Here is a 20588-nt window from a genome sequence, read left to right as displayed (position 1 = left end):
GACTTGAAATGCCTGCTGCTAGTCAGATCCCACCCGTTCCCAAAAGCCTGTCGACTATGCTGAATTGTGTTGTGCACAAATGGGAATGGAAGAAGACATCTCCAAACCAAGTCAGCCTTTGAAACTACAGCTGACATGAAATCGTACTCACACCCTCTGAACCAACCACTTGCGCCCCTCCCATTCCACCTGCATAATGCACCACGGAGACCTGTATGAACATTTCTCCAGATTAATAGCTCCTACTCACCATAAGGTCCTTTCTTTCCACTCAAGCTAATCTTTAAAATGTATGCTCATTTCCAAGACAGCATTGTTTACATGCAGAGTATAATGTAATGAACCGTGGCTTAAGTTTAAACTAATTTTCAGCTGAAAATATCCAATGTTTCCTTTTACCTCCCCCTGTACCCCAAAAAAGTTACTCCAGCTGTGCCCTGACCAGGGAGTGCTGCTAAGGCATGGGTCTCTGCCTAGATAGCCCTAGCCTCAGTTGATATTTAGGGGGCCAGATCCCCTGCTTGCTTGTTCAGCAAGATGAGAAAGGGAGCCTTGCAGACCTTCCTGTCCCCTCTCTGTGCAGGTTTTAGAATTTGGCTCCTAATGAGAGGGGTTGTTTCTATGCAGAGTGGATCTGAGTGTCATGACTTGTGTGTTTCCACTAGCTAAAAATCAAGCTAAAGCTGTCACCCTGCATCTCATCTAGGAAAAAAAGGTTAAATTTAGGAAACGTGTAATTAGTGTGCTAGCTAAACCAGACCTAAACTGGACCACTTTTACTAAACAAGACAAACCCTTTCGGAAATGCTATATTGCTAACCTTATGCCAGTCACACTTCTGAGTACAACGGACTCAGCCAGCAGCATGCATTAATTTTAAAAAAGTAGATAGATGTCCCAGCTTATTCATGGTGAGGATTATTTATAATGTTACTATCTTTCTACCAACTGGCCGGAGTCAAATGAGGGCTGTTTTCTTTTTAAATAATGGTAAATAAGATAGAAAGTCCCTATGGTTTCTAAAGCAGCAGGAAACATGCAGAACACTAAAGCCATCACTAAATGGAGGAAAGGACTGGGAAAGAAAGTGCAAAGTAACTGATCATTGGGCAAAATGATAACTTCAATATAAATATTTTACATTTACAGTAAATAATATTTAAAATAAAAAAGACAAGGATCAGTGCAATAAAAACCTAGTTTACATGAAAATATTTTAAAGTTTTAATAAAGATTTTCATGTTCACAAATCCACAAATTTAAATTCTGCAGATGTTATGTATTATAAGGAATATTCATCCATGGATAGCTTAAGGCCTCTCTAGTCCTATTTTATTCTGGTTCTTATAGCTCCCTCATCATCGCAGTATCTGAGCACCTTCCAGTAGTTCATTAAGTGATACGATTATTATAAATAAATGTTTATTCTTGCTCTCAGCCAGGCCCCTGGGGGTGGGGGGGGCAATTGTGTGAGTAGGGTAGGATTTTAGTTTTGTTTTGTTTTGTGAAATGTACATGCTGCTCTGTGTGTGTGTGTGTGTGTGTGTGTGTGAGTGAGTGAAGGCAGGTTGAAGAAGTGTGCCTTGCACTTGGACCAGAAGGTGGTGGGGTTTGTGATGGTCCTGGCTTCTGGGGGAATTCAGACCAGAGACTTGGACCAGCTCCCAAGAAAGCTGTCTCCTGAATCTGACTCAAGAATGAGGGACAGGCTCTTTAATTAAGCTTATTATTTATTTTGCATCTGGTAGTGCCTAAAGGCCCCAACCAGATACATGAAACATGGAGTAGAAGACAGTCCCTGCCCTGACAAGTTGAATTTTAAAAGACAAGACAGACATACAAAAATAACAAAATAACTTTCCAAAAGCACATTACTTTGTAATTAGAGTACAATTTTTCCCAGTTTTTCCATACACATAACTATCTCACCGCCAACTTCCACTCTTTTCAGCTGCCACTTAAACTTCTTCACCGTCCTTGCCCACCGTGAGTGTCCTCCCCACATCAGCCTCATTTTGACAGATGGATGCCCCCGTCCCATTCCCCACACACAAATATCCCTCCAAACCACACACTGCCAAAAGTATGTGAAGGCCAGCTCTCAGCTGATTCCTCTTTCCATTGAGTGAGATGAAACCCTCTCTTTCAGATTTGTATACTTTTTGCCCAAAGTTTCTCCATATTGGAAAAAGACCAGTCTAAGTGTTGGAATAGATTTCATTGATTCCAAAAGGTATATCAAAACATCATCAGAGTCTAATGAAATTTTACCTTGTGTGGAGTTGTTCACAATTTTTACAGCTAGTAGTTCAATAACACTGGCAAATACTAAAGGGGGAAGAGGACAGCTCTGCTTCATGCCTTCTGATAATGAGAAGGATTCTGAGTTCAAACCATTGACTCTTACAGTGGAGTTTGGTTTATCATAGAGCTTTATGAACCCATTTCACAAACACTCCACAGAAACCCATAGCCTATAGACCAGGGGTTCTCAAACTGGGGGTTGGGACCCCTCAGGGGATCGGGAGGTTATTACATGGGGGGTCGCAAGCTGTCAGCCTCCATCCCAAATCCCGCTTTGTGTCCAGCATTTATAATGGCATTAAATATATAAAAAAGCGTTTTAATTTATAAGTGGGGTCACACTTGGAGGCTTGTTATGTGAAAGGAGTCACCGGTACAAAAGTTTGAGAACCACTGCTATAGCCCTTGAAACGGTCCAGCCACCATATCTGGTCAAAGGCCCTGTCCCCAGGTAATGCCAAATCAATGGCCTTAGAGTTTCAGAAGAAGTTCAGAGTGAGTCAGGATGCTGCTCCCTTCCACAAACATCCATGTGCGCACAACACAAACCCCCACATCCAGTAGTTTAATGCCCTCGTTGGGGGAAAAAAAAACTAGATTCAAAGTTGGATGGAATGACCTCCAGCAAAGTTCTGTTACATTCGGGTTGGTTATTACTTATTAAGTCTGGCTCAATTATTATCTATTGGATACAGTTCAGTTGTTGTGGTCTTAAGGGATTCTTGGTGGGGTTTGGTCATTGCTATGAACTATTTACAGTTTGGTCTAGTCTCTCAGGCCCCTATATACAAAGGATCTTAGGTGTCTACGTCTTATTTATAGGTAGCACTGCAATATGCACAGCTCCTGCTTGGCTGCTGAATCCTGTAAGTGCCTAAACTCACCTGGCATCTATGGCATTGCAGTAAAAGTTCCCTAGTTGCCTATCCTCCTGCTTCTGGGCATGCGTGGGGCTGCCTCACTGTGAGCATCAGGATGCCTATCTTCTGCCTAATCTCCAGCGCAATCCACAGAGCCGGGGAAGTTGTTCCTGTGATTTTTCTAGGTGCCTAAAAGTGAGGCATTGCAATACCTAAATCTATTAGTAGATCCGGGCCTAATAGATTACATAATTAAATCACCTCACCGAAGACATACCTTGGCCAGTATACCGTTTAGTTGTACCTGTCAGTAGGTCACTGGGATCTGTATTCGGAACATAATTGTGAAGTCCCTATTTTGCCTCTGACACATACTTTCCCTCCAGCTGAATCTTCACCATGATCTAACATCTTGAAAGAGGTTTTTGAGTAGTACAGCTACTCCTTTTTTCCCAGGAGGAGCAAAACTAAAGAAAATGTCACCTACATACTTCTATTTAAGTTTGATACACATTGGGTCAATTGAATTAGTATGAAATGCCACTAAACATATGAAAAAAGAAAAAAGAAAAGGAGTACTTGTGGCACCTTAGAGACTAACCAGTTTATTTGAGCATGAGCTTTCGTGAGCTACAGCTCACTTCATCGGATGCATAGCATATGCATGCATATGCTATGCATCCGATGAAGTGAGCTGTAGCATGCATATGCTATGCATCCGATGAAGTGAGCTGTAGCATGCATATGCTATGCATCCGATGAAGTGAGCTGTAGCTCACGAAAGCTCATGCTCAAATAAACTGGTTAGTCTCTAAGGTGCCACAAGTACTCCTTTTCTTTTTTCTTTTTACGAATACAGACTAACACGGCTGTTACTCTGAAAACTAAACATATGAATTTCTTTATATAAGAATTATGGTTTTCCTTTCTGTTGCTTTATTTCATCTATTAGTATTTGGTATAACTTTATTTTATTAGCTCATGGTTTAAAATAAAGGGAAACTTTTTTCTCCCCTCAGTTTTAGTCCTTTTCCAGTCCAATTTGAGTTATATGAATTAATGGCCCTGAAAGGCTACAAAACAAAAGCAACTGGGACATATCTGCAAACATTACATTAGATGTCCAAAGTGAGGTCAACCTCAACTTCTTCTGGATAGAAGGGCCTATGGAATTTTCACTCTTACCAACACACCTTGACATATTGCTTTGTCTGTTCCCAAATTTACTGCTTTTGTACTGTTTCCCCTGGCTTTTTCTCTGCCAATGAAATGCTTTTCTTAATCTCTGTTCTCAGATTTTCTTGGCAAACTACCTGTTTTCTCTTACTGGGGAATTTAGATGACCCATGGTGTCATCCTCTCCTCTTGTGCTTGGTTAGTGAAGCAGACCTAGACATGTTACTGTTGCCATGTTGGTTTGCTAATGGGATACTCAGCAGCTAGCAAATGACTGAATTTCTTCTCCATTCTCTCCCTGCCCCAGGGCATGCTAAAGGTTACAACACTCTCAATTCCTCTACACTGGGGACCACTATAGTTTAATTTGTTTGATGATGTTGAATTCAGATTGGGTGAGGTTAGAGCTCTGAAATTATTCCACCATCTTGTACATCCACATGTTATTACTGCTAATTGTAGTCTTTATACCTCTTTCTCAAATGGGTGGCGTGATCCACATCCCCACTGAATGACTCCACTGACTTCAGTGAGTGTTGGCTCAAACCCCACATGCAGAAAGTTTGTGTCTGAAGCACAACAAACTGTGTTGCTGACAGCTAATGTTACTATGATTGTCTTTTTCTGCTGGAACATGTGCTACCATTTTATATCCTGTTCATTTTAAACATGTTCACGCTCTTTTGATTGACTGTGTTCATTGAGGAAAAACTGAATGCCCTTCCTTAGAGCAGAAAGTGAATGACAATAAAAAATGCACAAATTGTTCTCTGGGGCAGAGAATAGGGAAAGAGAAGACACTTGACCTTTTGGGTGAAACCAAAGCAAAGTAGAATGGACTGTCTTAAACACGCATGGTCCTAAATATACATGGATTCCCCCAGTTCTTATTCACATTGCAGAATTTAGTAGCAACCATCACCTTCCCCAGCATCTGAAATTAAACGTTCCTCCATTGTGGATGAAAAATGTCCTTTGACAAGTGCACCCATTTACCTTTATAAATTCCACATAAATGAGACTCCATTATGCCTCCCAGGAGATCAAAAGAAGGTTGTGCTGATGCTAAGGGCTAAATGGACCATCTGTCTTCTTAGTGGCTTTCACAAATTCCCATCCCTCTTTGTTGATGGCGAAGTTGCCAGCCTATGGATAAATATGCAATACTCCTTCTTACTACCAATCATTGCTAAATTTCACTGACAGGTCTCCATACTCCTACCACGGAAGTTGAATAAAGATCAGGCTGTTGCTCTCCCTCCCCCAAAGAGGGAAGCAAAGAAAGGTGATTTATCCAAAGAGTTTGTAATGTCACAGCTCCTATTGCAGTGAAAGTGTTCTGCAAGCTTTATCAAACCTTTCAACTCAGTTAACTCTGGTTAATCGCTCATCCTGATTGGATGCATTTGATTTAGCCCAGCTCATATGAATCTTAGTGTGAATCTGAGTTGGACACATTTTTAAACAGAATTTTCTCTTTGTGTCTGGTTTCCTCCAGCCCTTCCTTCTTTATGGGGGTAGGGGCATAAGGGGGTTTACAATACCCATCCAATCAATTTCTTGAGGCCTTTAATTTTACAGTAGCTGAGAGGCATTGGCTTGGGATGGCTAGCTCCAGGTTCTCCTAGCACCGATGACTAGGCCGTACCTAGGTTTGGCAGGATTCAATTTCAATTGATAAAGGTTGGTCAACGTTGATTTCAGTGGACACATTGCAATCAATGAAAAAAAATCAATCCATTGTTGACCCACCTTGTGCCTGCAGGGATTGGGTGTCGCCAGCCCTGTGGCACATAGCACCCTCTTTAGCCCTGCTGTCACGGATCTGCTTTCTCACTCACCAGCAGGCGGTGCTGGCCAGGACCCCGCTCTTACTTCTGTGACAGTGGGGTTGCAGAGGGCTCTCTGCATGACTGTGGGGCCACTGACACATGATCCCCGCAGGCGCAAGATGTGTGTAGAAGAGGTGGCTGCGGTGCTGGTAGGGCGGAGTAGAGACCTCTGGTCAGAACTACGAGGAGGAGTGCGAGCCCCTGATAGGAGCCATTCAGAAGCCAGGTGGCTTTCCCCGCAGTTGGGGGCTCATCCAGGCTCCTGACACTCTGAAGAAATTTGCATTAAATTAACATTGATAAAAATCAGGGGGAAGGGTTGAAAATAAAAATTTGTTTTTTTTCCCATTGAAATTTAAAAAAAAAGATGATTTTTTTTCAAGCGTCACCATACCTGTGTGTTTTGTGTGTGTGCAGGCTCAATGGGACTGGAACACCACCATGTTTGGGGGGTTATTTTTGAACCTCTCTTCTCCCTGCTTCCCGAGGGGCAAGTATTGTCGTCACACAGAGAGACCACCAGGGTGACCCAGAAGGGTAAATGCTATCACCTTGTCAGTTCAGGTCCCCAAAGTGGACTATTATCCTTTAGAAGACTGAATTGGACTTTATAGGCCAGCTCTTCATCTGGTGTATGTAAATTAGCATAGTTCCATTGAAGTAAATAGAACCACACCGATGCACATTCTGCTGAAAAGCTGATCCTATGTTTCTGTGATTATTAATTAATGCATGTGGATTGTGGTAGCGCCTAGGAGCCTCAGCCATGGACCTGGACTCCATTATGCTAGGTGCTGTATGTTATGCTATAGTAGAGTTGGGTAAAGTTTTGTAGATTTCGGTGTCCTTTGTTTATAATTGGAGCTTGGTTCAAAGGTTTCTATGTCTCCTTCTCTCCCTTTTTATACCAGGCGAAACCCTCTTCACTTCCACCTCATTGCAGATGCTATTGCCAAACAGATCCTGGCGACTCTCTTCCAGACCTGGATGGTCCCTGCTGTGCGCATAGACTTCTATGATGCAGATGAGCTCAAGGTAAAGAGAAACAAAACAAACTCAAGCCATTTTATTTTTTCTTTATTTCTACTTTATTTGTCTGGTTTTGAGGTAGCATTCTGATTGGCTGACAAGAATTCCAGCTTGTGTGTTTGAGAACTCAGTCAGAACTAATCAGAACTCTTTTTGTGTTGCCCAGAGCATTACAGCTACCGCAATGTGTGATTAGTACCACATCTAGTCCAGGAGCCTTAAAATCTACCTGCCTTGCAGAAGATTTCTTGTCCTTCGAGGTGAATTACATTGAATAACATCACTTCCCTGTAAACGCGACACAGCTTTCTTGTAGAACAGATGGAATTTTAAGCCTCTCGTACCGTAAGCACTCGGCCTCCTAGTACTCCTGCGGCATGTGTGCTTGTCTACGCTGGGACCCCCCTCTTACTTCTGTGACAGTGGGGTTGCAGAGGGCTCTCTGCATAACTGTGGGGCCACTGACACATGATCCCCGCAGGCACAAGGTATGTGTAGAAGAGGTGGCTGCGGTGCTGGTAGGGCGGAGTAGAGACCCCTGGTCAGAACTACGAGGAGGAGGAGGAGTGCAAGCTTGTAAGGCCTTGTCTACGCTGCGGGGGGAGATCGATCTAAGTTACTCAAATTCAGCTACGTGAATAACGTAACTGAAGTTGACGTACTTAGATCTACTTACCGCGGGGTCCACACTATGCGATGTCAACTGGAGACGCTCTCCCATCGACTCCCCTTGCGCTTCTCATTCAGGTGGAGTACAGGAGTCGACGGGAGAACGATCTGCGGTCGATTTAGCAGGTCTTCACTAGACCCGCTAAATCGACCACTGATGCATCGATCGCTGATTATCAATCCCCCAGTAAGTGAGGACAAGGCCTTAGGTTATGATTTTGGCACGGAGGTCACAGTGTTCATGGTAATCGTGAATTTTAATAACGTTTGAGACCCCCACAGTGGCAGCTCCTTTGGGCCTGGCTCTCCGCTCCAAGTGTGTGATCTGGTCCATGTGGTTGCAGCACCACTTAGGTTTGACACATCTGCCGCTCCTTAGATGGAGCTGGAAGGGTGTACGAGCCAAACTTGATTGTTGTTGCAACCTAGCACCCAAAGTCACAACGCCCAGAACAGGAAGCCAGGCTCAGCCCTGCGGGACACTGTTACAGGGTGAATGCAGAGTGGGCTTGTTCCTCCTCTCCCACCACCACCTTGGGCTCTGACCTTTTCGTCACTGGGATTTTTCCCTGTACCACTGCCATGAAATTGACTAAAAATTTGCATGACAAAAATCATAGTCATAGTCTGAGACATCCAGTGCTTAATTTGTGCCAGGGCTGAACCCTGTCACCTCGAAGCTTGGCAGTCTATAGCCCCAGCACCTCCAGGCTTGTCTCATCAGTTATGAAAGTAAAAAATTTGTTTGAGTCCCAGCACCTGATTGCTTGAGCCCTGGCACCTCTTTCATTACAAATTAAGCAGTGGAGACAGCACACATTCTGTGGTGTATTGATAATTTTTCAGAAATAATTTGCTGTTTTGTCTGGACTGTCTTTCAAAAGGAATAATTAGGAGTTGAGGAAGGCTCGAAAAAATAATTAAAACACTTATTTAAGTAATTATCTTTCCATAGCAGTTACGAAGTTTTAATTAGATCACAGAGGTTCAACACTGAGTTTCAGGGGTGCATGTTTTTCAGCTGTGCAGGTAGATCTCGCTATTCAAAATTTAGGATTTGGAGATGGTGGCATTAATTTGTATAGCATATCAATCTACTCATTGCTAAACTTGACCAAGACTGTATAGAAAGGGGAAAAACAAATTTTCGCAAATTGCTGTGCTAATTAAGGTAAAATAAAAGCACACCACTTGCTAGGATCTCGAGAACAAAATATTTTGGAAAGATGGTAAAAGTGAAAGATGATCCTTGAGAAAAATACTTTGTTCATTGCTGTTTTCATTATTTTAACATATTTTCCACATGAAGCAACAGGCAGATATCAACTTGGGTAGCTAGGTACCTTCCTTAGTGCTGTGAACATTCAATGCAGAGAAGGATGTTGTGGTTTCTATATAGGTATATTATATGTCCCCTACAGTAGACGGTAGGGCATAAACAGAATTTGTTCAGTGTCTCAGTTTGGCAAGATTGATCTGCTAGTCCTTTCCTCATTATCCCTGGGGTCTGTTCCAAGCTAGTTAGGTCAAAGGTAACAGAGAGATCTTATGTGGTGCAATTATTGATATGTACAAAAAGTAGACCATCCCAATACAGTCACCCATACTTAAAGTGTGTTGTATTACACAAGCAGTTTCACTGATCTCAGGGAGCCTAGTCACAGAGTATGAAATAATACTCAACATGGGTGAATGTGACAGCACAGAACCAGACCCCGTGACTGCAAAGAGTCATTGATATCAGTGGAGTTTTAAGGGGTGGGTACAACACATGACACACATAATGCTGAATCTCATCTGGATCCTCCTGCAAATTTCAGCCAAGTTTGCAGTAGGATGTACCAACATGTTTCTGAGGAAGAGCAGGTTGAAACTCAGAATATTCTATGGAACAGAAATTCCAAAACGTTTTTGTTTCAGAAACATCAAAACATTTCAGTTTGATTTTTTCCTAAATGAAATGGAGCAGCCAGCTGCTTCCCAACTCTAGAAGACTCCTCGGGCTGCCCCTCAGAGTTGGGGGGTTCCCCTGCAGAAAGCAGGGAGCCTGAAAGCCCTGAGAGTCTTGGCTATAGGACAGGGAGTAAGGAAGCCCTGAGAGCAGCATCCTGAGCTTGGGCTTCCAGGCACCCTGCTGCAGAGCAAGGAGCCTAGACTGGGAGCCCCACCAGCTAGAGCTGGACTGGCAGCTTTGGGGTTCCTTACTCTGAGGTAGTCAGCATGGCAATGCTGTCTGGAAGCTGTGTGTCCCGGCAGTGTGAGCTCCCCAGCAGCCTGCCAGGTTTCCGATGGAACCCTGCTTTGTGTTTCCACAGAAGTTTGTTGAAACCAAAACATTTCTGCAGAACATTTGGTTACAACAAATTGGCATTTTCTGGAGGGGGCAACAAAAGGCTACTCTGATGGTTCTGAGGTAATCTCGGTAGTAAATTTGGCATGACTTGTTTGGGTTTGTTTTTCACACGTACTTGTGAGAACCTTATTACCTTGGTCAGCATTAGGAAAGTGTCTGCGGGTTGTGGAATAATTTGCTACCAGTTGTACCATTATCAGAAATTACATATGCATGATATAGTATGTATTATATTTGCTTTTGATGACCCTCTACTGTTCCATTGAAATCATTCAGTTCCTATGTAAGTCACAGTTGCTGAAGTTTAGACGTTTTCAGTCTCTGCCTCCTTACAGTCAGCTTTAAGATGCTGTTAAGTACCTTTTTTTTTATAATTTTCCTTGTATTCACTGTGTGTTGTAGCACCATGTTAGCAACTCAGAAATGAAAATTTTCTGTCTTTGTCCTTTCTCCATTTGGTAAACAGGGACATACACACCCATTGTTCCTAATAGAGCAGGAGTTAGGAGTTTTTGTTTACTTCATCCACGATGCTTCCACAAGCCTTTTCACAAAGTCCTGAGAATAGTCGTTGGTTCTTGACTGCTTCTGCTGAGCCAGTAGAAAGGGGTTGTTTTGCCTAGGTCCTATATAAATAGTGTCTTTTGAGATGAATTTCTCAGCATTGGAATGTTTGTTTTCAAATAGCTCTTTAGGATTCAGAGGACACTCCCTACCAGATTATATACTTTACAAAAGTAGAATTTGGGGCTTAGAATATTTGGCAGGGTCTAAAATGTATATTATTTTCCTTAGCGTTACAGCAAGTAGTGTCCCAGAGGAAGGGAGTGAAAATAAGGCTGTTGACTAGATGACATCTCTGTCAAGGTTTTAGGGAAGCTTGCAGGTCTACGCTGCAAGAAGAAGGGGGAAAAAAAGAAGGCAAAGACCACTGATTATCCAGATTTTCTACTCCCAACAATCCCACAAATCTGGTTTCATCCTGCTACTGTGAATACTTCAAATGCTCCTTTTTAAATCTTGAGCGCAGCGATTTGACTTTGTAATGTGGCACAGCTGTGTATATGGTTTCTATTATACATCTATTCCTCCTTCCCCTGAGCCTTTTCCTTTTAAGGGATGATAAAGAAAAAGCAAACAAAATAGAGATCTCAGACCCATGAAAATAGAATCTGTGTCAGAGAAACTCTGTGGAAATGGATGCCCACCACTAGCCTTATATTATTTAAGATCTGGATTTACTTCTGTCCTACATTAATCTGGAGTTGTTTGTTACAAATTTTTAACATTAGACACCCTAAATCAGGAAATTCAGGTTATGAAAAATGTTTGTGGTTAGTACAATCCTATCATGTTAAACTCCCTGTACTGTTTTTCCTTCCTTTGTCTTTCATTGCTACAGATTGGGTTTAAATAAACTAGTTTTTGAAGGCCATGTCTCTTCCCAACAAACTAGTTGGGCGGGAATCTATGTCCACTAAAAAATGGATGGTAATTCAAAATCTGGAGCACAACAGAGCCTTTGTTATGCTCCCAGAAGATCTATTCATACATACTCTGTAGCCAAAGTGCTACTTCCTCTGTCGTCCCAATTTCTCTGTTGTACAAACCAGTCCATGCAAAATAATAAATTAAAAATACAAATATTTTCAATCATTATTTAGACCCTGAATTTTGGTAAAAAAGCTAAGATAAAAGCATATTGAATGTGGGTCTTGAGATTTCTTCTGTTCAAAACAAGACTTGCAATGAAACAAAGGAGAATCCAGCAAGGCAGACCAGAAATGACTGGAATGTCAGTTGTATGGATGGCTTTTGCTGCTCCTGGAGAAGACTTCCAGAAATATCCATGTGCCTACAGTCTTGTTGCTAGAAGTGGGTGAGTAGACTACGAGCAGCCTTCCCTGTAATCTTGTCTCTGGAAGGGGAGCAGGCCATCAGAAAAGCAAGACGAACTGCTACAGCAGAGCTCTGTGTCATGGAACCTTGCTTTTTTTTAAATGTTGTGAGTCAATATGAGACTTTGAGTGCAGCATTTCCCCGCAGAGTTCTGCCAGTATACCCCAGTGCTGACCTGCAACAACCCCTAATGCTCCTGCCTGGGCTATATCCTGAGCAAAGACTGCTAACTGTGCTGTGTTGTGATATAGAGTTTTTAGGCTGTTCACAGGTGTAAATTCAGAGACTCCCAAACGAATTGTTACCAGTCCCAAGTCAGAAATTGAACCAGAGTTTCAAAAGTAAAGGCTTGTGCCCTGCCCACTATACCAATTAATACTACCTACTGGTGCTGGGATTGACCTGCTTGGGATCTTTGGAGAGCTTTTATTCATTTTTGTACCTTATCACAGTAGAAATTGTGAGCACCCTTTGGGGCTCCTTCTGTTATGGAACCAAAGGGAAATCAGTGCCCTCATTGCACCGTCACTGGTAAGCTACTCTTGCCATTCTCTTTTTTCATGCATAGACTGAGTAAATAATGAGCCAAGCCTCCCCATCACCACCACACATGCACTGCACACACATGTGCACCATACTTTTTTCTGAAAGTTCAACAGCAATAGACTCCTCTTTGGTATTCCATACTTCAGTTTTGCCATTATGGTACCAAGACACTCAGCATCTCAAGCCAAGAACTTTACCAGGGGATGAGAAAAGACATATGACTGTACCTGAGATTTTTCCAGAAAAAATAATCCAGTTTTATGAAAATGATCCAAACTCACACGCTGTGAAAGAGAAAGTGCTAAGAAATGACTGCTGCATATGTGGTGCTTTCCAGTACTGGAGCTGCATTCTACCGGAGCTTATTGCTTCTGCCTCAGGGGCCTGCTGTATTGAACACTTTTTTTTTTTCTCTCAAATGTAAGTATTCTAGTAGATCCCTGTTCTTGGATTTATTCTCCTAGTGCACGACTCAGAGGGAAAGCCTATAATATAGTTTGAAATGTGAAGCTGTTTGTCTCTTCAATGAATGGTGTGTACCTCCTATAACTCCTGATAAGAGATAAAGGTCAGCCCTTTTTCAGCCATCGGTTCTTTTCTTGCCACTAATGGGTGAGGAGCTGGAAAGAGAAATATTAGCCATGTTTTCTGGATCTTGTAGACTGTTACATGTGTCTAAGGGATACCTTGAACTGTGAAATGCCATCCCACTATCACTAATGTGACAGGGAGGTATTTCTTTTGAGGACTGGTATTAGTCTCCATGTTTTTACAAAATGTTTAGTGGATTTACAAAGAACTGGAGTGCATATATTGCCATGTCCGACTGATAGGCTGAGCTAAGATGGCAGACTGGAAGGAATCTAAGTAAAAGCCTAAACCACTACCAGGGTCCTGAAATTGTTAGAAAGCATCATAAAGTGCTTGGTCCTAGCTTGTTTCTGACAAACAACTGCAATATATAGAAGCACTGCAGACATGGATATTTCCCTTTCCCTTTAAGAGTCCAAGATACCTTGCATTGTACGGAGCGGATAATAAAGAGAGAGAATGTATCAGGAAGGACCATGCTATGAGCATTAGACTCATGATGAAATGCTGCTCAGTTTACCCATGACCTACCTGCCTCTTCATGAGACACCTTCCCAGAGCATTTAGAGTCTCAGTGGTTACAAGCCGCAACATATCTCTGACAGTGCATCTGTGTGTGATGGGCCAAATTCTGTCTTTCCACACCTTCAATATCCATCTCAGTGTGGGTTACAGTCAGTCCTCCTAACTTTGGGTTTGTGTACATGCTTTATGCTGAAGTTCATGAGAAGCCTATTACTTAAGGGCCACCCCATAAATATAGTCTTTGCCATGCTGACAAAGCTTTCTTTTGAGCCACTTGATATCAGGGAGCTTGAGTTCCTAACGTGAAGTTTTATTACTAGTGGCAATGACATCAGTTTTCACAGCAAACAGGCTTCAAACTCAAATGGTTGTTCCATCTGCAGTAAGTTTCACAAGGACAAGATGGTGCATAGGACTCACTCCTCCAAAACTGGTGATGAAATTTCAATGTAGTGTATTATAATCTGTTGTTAATCTCATGTGCTTTTGGCTTTTCTCGTGCGACTCTTTTCCACAACTGAATGGACCCTTTAGCTTCTGTCTAGAGAAGGTAAAAGCCATTAGAATATCTATCCAGTTTTATTGTTTTACCTGACTCTTTAAGAACTATATCTTGATGTCTATCTGACTGCATTTCTCATTTGTTATCCCTTAGGTAGGGATAAAATACAATACTATGCTAAGGTACATTTATTCAGAGTGATGCCAATGATCCTAGCCAGCCCCAGATCAGTTACTATCCAGGATATTCGCAGGCAGACATTTGGAGTTTTCCTTTTAAATGCTTTATCAAAACATCACTCCTGGGACTTTGTTGCAATCTGAAATTATATTTGCCCTGCCATTATTACAGAATCTGGGCCTGATCTCAACTGCTGTGAATTGTCATAGTTAGGATCCAGCTTGTTATTTCTTGGCTTGGAGGAGCTCTTCTCTCTTACCCCCATTATGTATTTATTTTTTTCAGAATGTTTCTCTAGTTAGTTTTGTATTGTTTCAGAGAGATCTTGTCTCTTTCTGTTGAAAACAAAAAATAATACATTTCTGTACCATTACATTCAATGCCTCTTTGGGTTATTGTTAGTGTTGCTTGCTCATAACTATAATAAGTTTTATTCATTGTCAGTGTGTTTTTCCCCAGACTGCATTCCTGGAGCTTTTAGTTTCCAAGAATGAGAATCTATTATCATAGTTAATGTTGGAAAAAATAAAATTCCTCCCTGTAATTCTTGAGCTCTTAAAGAAGTAATTGCAATGTAATAGATTCCCCACTCACCTGTCCTCTATTCCTGCAGTGATGGGAATGATTTATTTTTCTGCTAATACTTTGCTTTTGCTGAAAATAAAGGAACTGGTGGTTCCTAACGGAATAAGTCGTTTATTCCTCACCAGCAGGTAAGTGTGTGCCACCTGCTGTTGAGATGTTACTGATACTGAATTTTGAGCTTTTGAAGTCCCTCTAGTCATGTTCTGGGAGCAAAAAACTAAAAGTAAAGAGGCGGGGGTGGGTAAAAATCTGAGATGATTACCTTCTGAGATATTTACCTTCTGAATAAAGATAAAGACAAATTGCTTATCTATTTGATCATTCCATCAGAGTTATCATGGTGTCATCAATCTGCCATTGGCTCCATATGAGCACCTTCTCCCTTAAAGCAGTTTCTTCTGCACCACTTACCAGTTGCATCACACTATATTCTGTCCTATACGAGACACACACAACTAGAGTGTCCCATATTAAAAGGGAAAAAATACATGCTAGCTATTATTTTAGATGGTCACTTCTATGACAGGCATCTCTTGGCTAACACCACTAATTTCAGGTAAGGCTATTTTACCCACTTTTATCACCCTAAAATAGGCTCGTGAGACTTTTGCCCAAAAATCCACTAAAGCAAAAGCTCCTACTTCAACTATAATTTTTTTACGACTGATTGATTGTATTCTTGACCTTGAATAATAAATAATGTGCAATTATAGAGGAGAGCGTATTGTGCTTTATTCTGGTCAGTGGACCCTGGCGACATACCAGTTTATATCTTGACACCATGCAAAATGTAGATTGGATGGCTCCACACTTTGACCCCAAGAATTGCTTGGAAGCTTGCCAGACCTCTGATGGCTGCAGCTAATAAGCATGTATTTGCATACTGTGACAAAGTTCCTCCTCTGCCTTGATGGGCCTTGCGCTTATTGGCGGATTTGCTTGCCTCAGAGATTCACGGCAGCCCTCAGCTTGGCCGTTTTCGTGAACCCACAGTCCAGGTCAACTCCTCCTGTGTCCGACCAGGAGTTGGGAGGATTTGGGGGGAACCCGGGCCCGCCCTCTACTCTGGGTTCCAGACCAGGGCCCTGTGGAATGCAGCTGTCTAGAGTGCCTCCTGGAACAGCTGTGCGACAGCTACAACTCCCTGGGCTACTTCCCCATGGCCTCCTCCCAACACCTTCTTTATTCTCACCATAGGACCTTCCTCCTGGTGTCTGATAATGCTTGTACTCCTCAATCCCCTAACAGTCTGCGCTCTCACTCTCAGCTCCTAGTGCCTCTTGCTCCCAGCTCCTCACACGCACACCACAAACTGAAGTGAGCTCCTTTTTAAACTCAGGTGCCCTGATTAGCCTGCCTTAATTGATTCTAGCAGCTTCTTGATTGGCTGCAGGTGTTCTAATCATACTGTCTTAATTGTCTCCAGAAGGTTCCTGATTGTTCTGGAACCTTCCCTGTTGGAGGACGGGACCGTCCCTCGCTTGCTCCTCAGCTATTTGCTTTTTTTTCTTTCCTAAAGCCCCCTGGCCTGGATTTTTCTTACTTTTGGACCCTGCCTTAGTCTCCTCCCCCGACCGGGCCGGACGCTTTGCTGATTTGGTTTGATTTTCTGTCTTTTTTTTTGCTTTTTTTTTTTTTGGATTGCTGACAAGTTGCCATCTTGCAGCCAGCACCCCCCCGCACCCCTCGCCTGCTTTCGGGCGCAGCTATTTGTTTTAGCTGAACCCCCGGAGGAGGGGGGGGAAGATTGCCGATTCTGCTATCCGGAGGGGGGAGTGAAAGCCCCCAGACCCAGCCGCTTTGCTGGCAGCTCGGACTATCTCTACAACATTCTTAGCATGCCGGAAGCCTTGGAACACAGCCAACACGGCCGGAGAAGAAGGATTTCAGAAGACAGGAGACATAATTCAAGAAGCTACGAATCATCGTGAAGGGGGCCGTAAGATTGAGTAATTTTTCGAATTCTACTCTCGTGGGGGGGAGTTTGACTGTGTTTTAATTGCATTTGTGGCGGCACAGGGGGTGTGGAAATAAGCTGCCCCCTGGTCCATCGGTGCCCGCTCCACCCCCTCCACCATCACTACAACTGTCACGGCCCCCCGCCGCTTCGTCCCTGCTGGCAATCTGCCATCCGCTTTCGGATCCAGCTGTTTGCTTTGAACTTTGCCTTTCGGACCGGACATAACAGCCGACCAAACGAGACTCTTTGGACAAACGTGCGTGGGTTTACACACACACCCCCCCCGGACTGCTTAGTTTACAGCCTGCCCCTATTATTGGATTCCCCCCCCCTCCTTGTCCACCCCATTTGGTATTTCCCCCCCTTCCCCCCTCCTGCAGCCTAGTAGGGAGGAGTGGTTAATTCGCTTCTCCCCCCCCCCTTCTCCTTCCGGTGTCTCCCCGTCCCTCCCTGCTCACAATGGCGGGGAATGAGAGAGGCGAGGCCCCTTTAATAAATTTAGCTGTTTCTCCCCCACCCCACCCCCGCCCAACCCCCAACCTTGCCCCCCCCACCACGATTGTCAAAATACTTGCCACCGCCCCTGCTGGGGCACCGGCAGCAGGAGGCACCGGAGTGATTACTGCTGCTGCTGCGCCCCCTGCCCCTCAGGTTCTAGGAACCCCCTGCCAGCTGGCCGCAAAGGCCAGGGCGGGCAGAAAGGAAAGGGCCCCGCTAAAACATCTGGGCCCTCCATGGCAGGGGCGGCCCCCACAGCCGTGGCCTCGTCATCGACCACGGCGCCCCTCCCCGCAGTTCCCTCCACCAGCTCTGCAAATGCCCCTCCCCCGGCCCCCAGGACGTATGCCCGGGCGCTGGCAGGCTCCCCCCTGCCTCCCGCCTCGTCATCTCGCCCACCCACTGCCTCCGCTACCATCACCAGCAGCTGGGGCCCTTTTCCCACTTTGACCAGGAAGCACGGTGTCCGTTGCCTCCTGGTGCCCGCCTCGCCCCACGTGGAGGCATACTTGCAGGCGTTGGCGAAGGTGGTAGGACCCACGGCTATTGTGGCGGCCTCCAAAATGTATGGGAAGGTCGTTTTTTTCTTAGCTACGGAGGCTGCCGCCCAAGAGGCGGTGGAGAGGGGCCTGGCGGTGGGGGAGGTGTTTGTCCTCCTAGAGCCGCTAGAAGACCTGGGCGTTCGCCTTGTCCTCACCTCCGTTCCCCCCTTTTTACCCAATGCTGCCCTGTTACCCGCTCTCTCCGCCCTGGGGAAACTTACCTCTGTCATCAGCCCTCTCCCGTTGGGCTGCAAGGACCCCACCCTCCGTCACGTCCTTTCGTTCCGCCGGCAAGTGCAGCTTCTACCGCTGGCGGGGGTCCGTGACGGGGAGGTGCTCGAGGGGTCCTTCCTAGTCCCCTACCAGGGAGCCCGCTATCGGGTCTTTTACTCCACCGGAGAGGCCCGGTGCTACCTCTGCCGCTCAGCCGGGCATGTCCGCAGAGACTGCCCTTTGGCCCGGGGGGGAGGGGCACCCGAGACCCCCGAGACCCGGCAGGACATCGGCCCCGTTGTTGCCCACGCCCCTGGCTGCCCGGCACCTGACACCAACCCTCCTCCTACTCAATCCATCGCTGCTCCCGTCCGGGCCCAGGAGACTCCTTCCCTACAACGCCCGGGCGAGCAAGGGAGTCCCACCCTTGCTATTTCCACTTCGGCAGAGCCTATGGAGGAGGGTGCGACAAAGATATTATTGGGCATAGGAGAGGGCCCGCCCCAAGGAGAACCCCCCCCTCCTCATGCTGCCTCACCGCTACCCCCCCGAACCCCTGAACCATTGCCTCCGCCCCCCGACACGACCCCTGCTAACCAGCCCCCAGATGATGCTATGGAGCGCTGGAACCTAGTCCAGGGGAAACGGAGCAAGCGGAAGGCTCGAGCTCCGCTGCATCCATCCGACGCGGAAGCCCCCCGGAAGACCAGGAAGGGAGGCACTGATATCGAGCCCTCCGCTGCGACCACGAGTGAGATCCATCCGCTGGTGTCGGGAGGGGAAGACAGACTGGCTTTGGAGGGCAGAACTCCCCCTCCACGGGAGACCCTCCCCTCAGAGACCCCTGAGGACGCCCCTTCTGCCCGGATACCATCCAAACCCCCCGCGAACCCCGAGGCGACCGCTGAGGCGGGCCCTAGAGGAGAGGCCCCCGGGGTAGCAGGCGTTGGCCTCTCCTCCGTGTATGCGGAGATTGAGGCCCTAGATCTGACCCCGGTCACCCAGGGAGAGGATGATCTACTCCCGGCTGGCCTCGAGCTGGGCAACCTCACCCCAGTCCCTCTTTCCCCATGCTCCCACCCCCTGATTGCCTTCCCGGGCGAGCACCCTGCAGAAGGTGGTCCACCACCTGATGCCACGGCCACCAAGACCACCGCGGAGCCAGCGCCTAGCATTACTGGGAGCCCCCTCCCTTACCTCTTAACCCTTGACTCTGCTCAGGAGGCACCTTCCTTTAGCTGCTTGCCTCCTGAATCCCAGAGCCTTACCTCTGCCCCTGCCCCCTCCCCTGCCCCCGCCCAGTTTACCCCCTCCTGCAATGCTCTTGCCGCCCCTGGGGCCGTTTTTTTTCCACCTTTTGCAGATTCCTCCCAGGGAGCAGTCTTTGCACTTTCTAGTCGCGACCCATTAGGAGTTGCAATTTTTCCCCCGCCATCCCCTTCCACCCCAAGGCATGAAATGGATTTAATAACCCCAGCCTGTCAGACGCCCCGTCGGTGGTCTGCACCCTGCCTACCCGCCTTAGCGGACCACGAGGCTGTATTAAGAGCCCCACCGGGGAATACCCCGGGAACCGTAACCCCATCCCCCCATGAGCTGTGGCATGCACTATGGAAGTTCTTAGAACACACCCGTGGTGCCCGCAATAGGGTACAGCTAGCTCTTCAGCTCTGGGGGGACTTTGATCAAATTTTTCAGGCCACAAGGGCCCTTATAAAGGAGGGCAGAGGGCAAGGCAGGCGCGGTGCTGCGGCCTACGAGCGGGCCCGCGGCTTCCGAAGCGATCTACTCATCTACGGGATGGGTCACGGGTTGCTGCGCAACCCGCCGGGGGCCACGAACACCCCCGCCACTGAGAAACCCCCACCCCCCCAGCCCTCCGCATGATGCCTCTTATTATTGCAACCTTGAATACCAGGGGTTGTAGGATGGCTCTCCGCAGGTCCCAGGTGCTCTCTTACCTTCGAGAAGGGGGGTACTCTGTAGTTTTCCTGCAGGAGACCCATACGGACCCGACCTTTGAGGACAGGTGGCGGCTGGAGTGGGGGAACGGGGTCTACTTTAGCCACTTCACGACTTGGCAAGCTGGAGTGGCGACCCTGTTCTCCCCCACCCTACGGCCCGAGGTGCTAGGGGTCACTGAGGTCGTGCCGGGCCACCTGCTGCACCTTCGAGTCCGTATGGAGGGGCTCCTGGTCAACCTTGTTAATATCTATGCCCCGCAAATGAGCCCAAAGCGGCCACAATTTTACCAGCGGGTATCCGACTTTCTCGGCACCCTAGATTCGCACGAGTGCCTGGTCCTGGTAGGGGACTTTAACACC

General features: G+C 46.1%; 1 protein-coding gene across 2 annotated transcripts in view; it reads left to right on the top strand.

Annotated features, from left to right (window-relative positions):
- The window catches only part of LARGE1 (LARGE xylosyl- and glucuronyltransferase 1), a 370873-nt gene that overhangs the window by 186416 nt on the left and 163869 nt on the right, over positions 1 to 20588 (top strand). For both annotated transcript variants that reach the window (XM_074941326.1, XM_074941319.1), the window contains exon 5: positions 7084 to 7207. In XM_074941326.1, the coding sequence (XP_074797427.1) occupies positions 7084 to 7207 (124 nt within the window). The remainder of the gene's footprint in view (positions 1 to 7083; positions 7208 to 20588) is intronic.

This window comes from Natator depressus, chromosome 1 (assembly GCF_965152275.1).
Source record: "Natator depressus isolate rNatDep1 chromosome 1, rNatDep2.hap1, whole genome shotgun sequence".
Taxonomy (NCBI): Eukaryota; Metazoa; Chordata; order Testudines; family Cheloniidae; genus Natator; species Natator depressus.
This window is presented reverse-complemented; position numbering and strand designations above follow the sequence as displayed.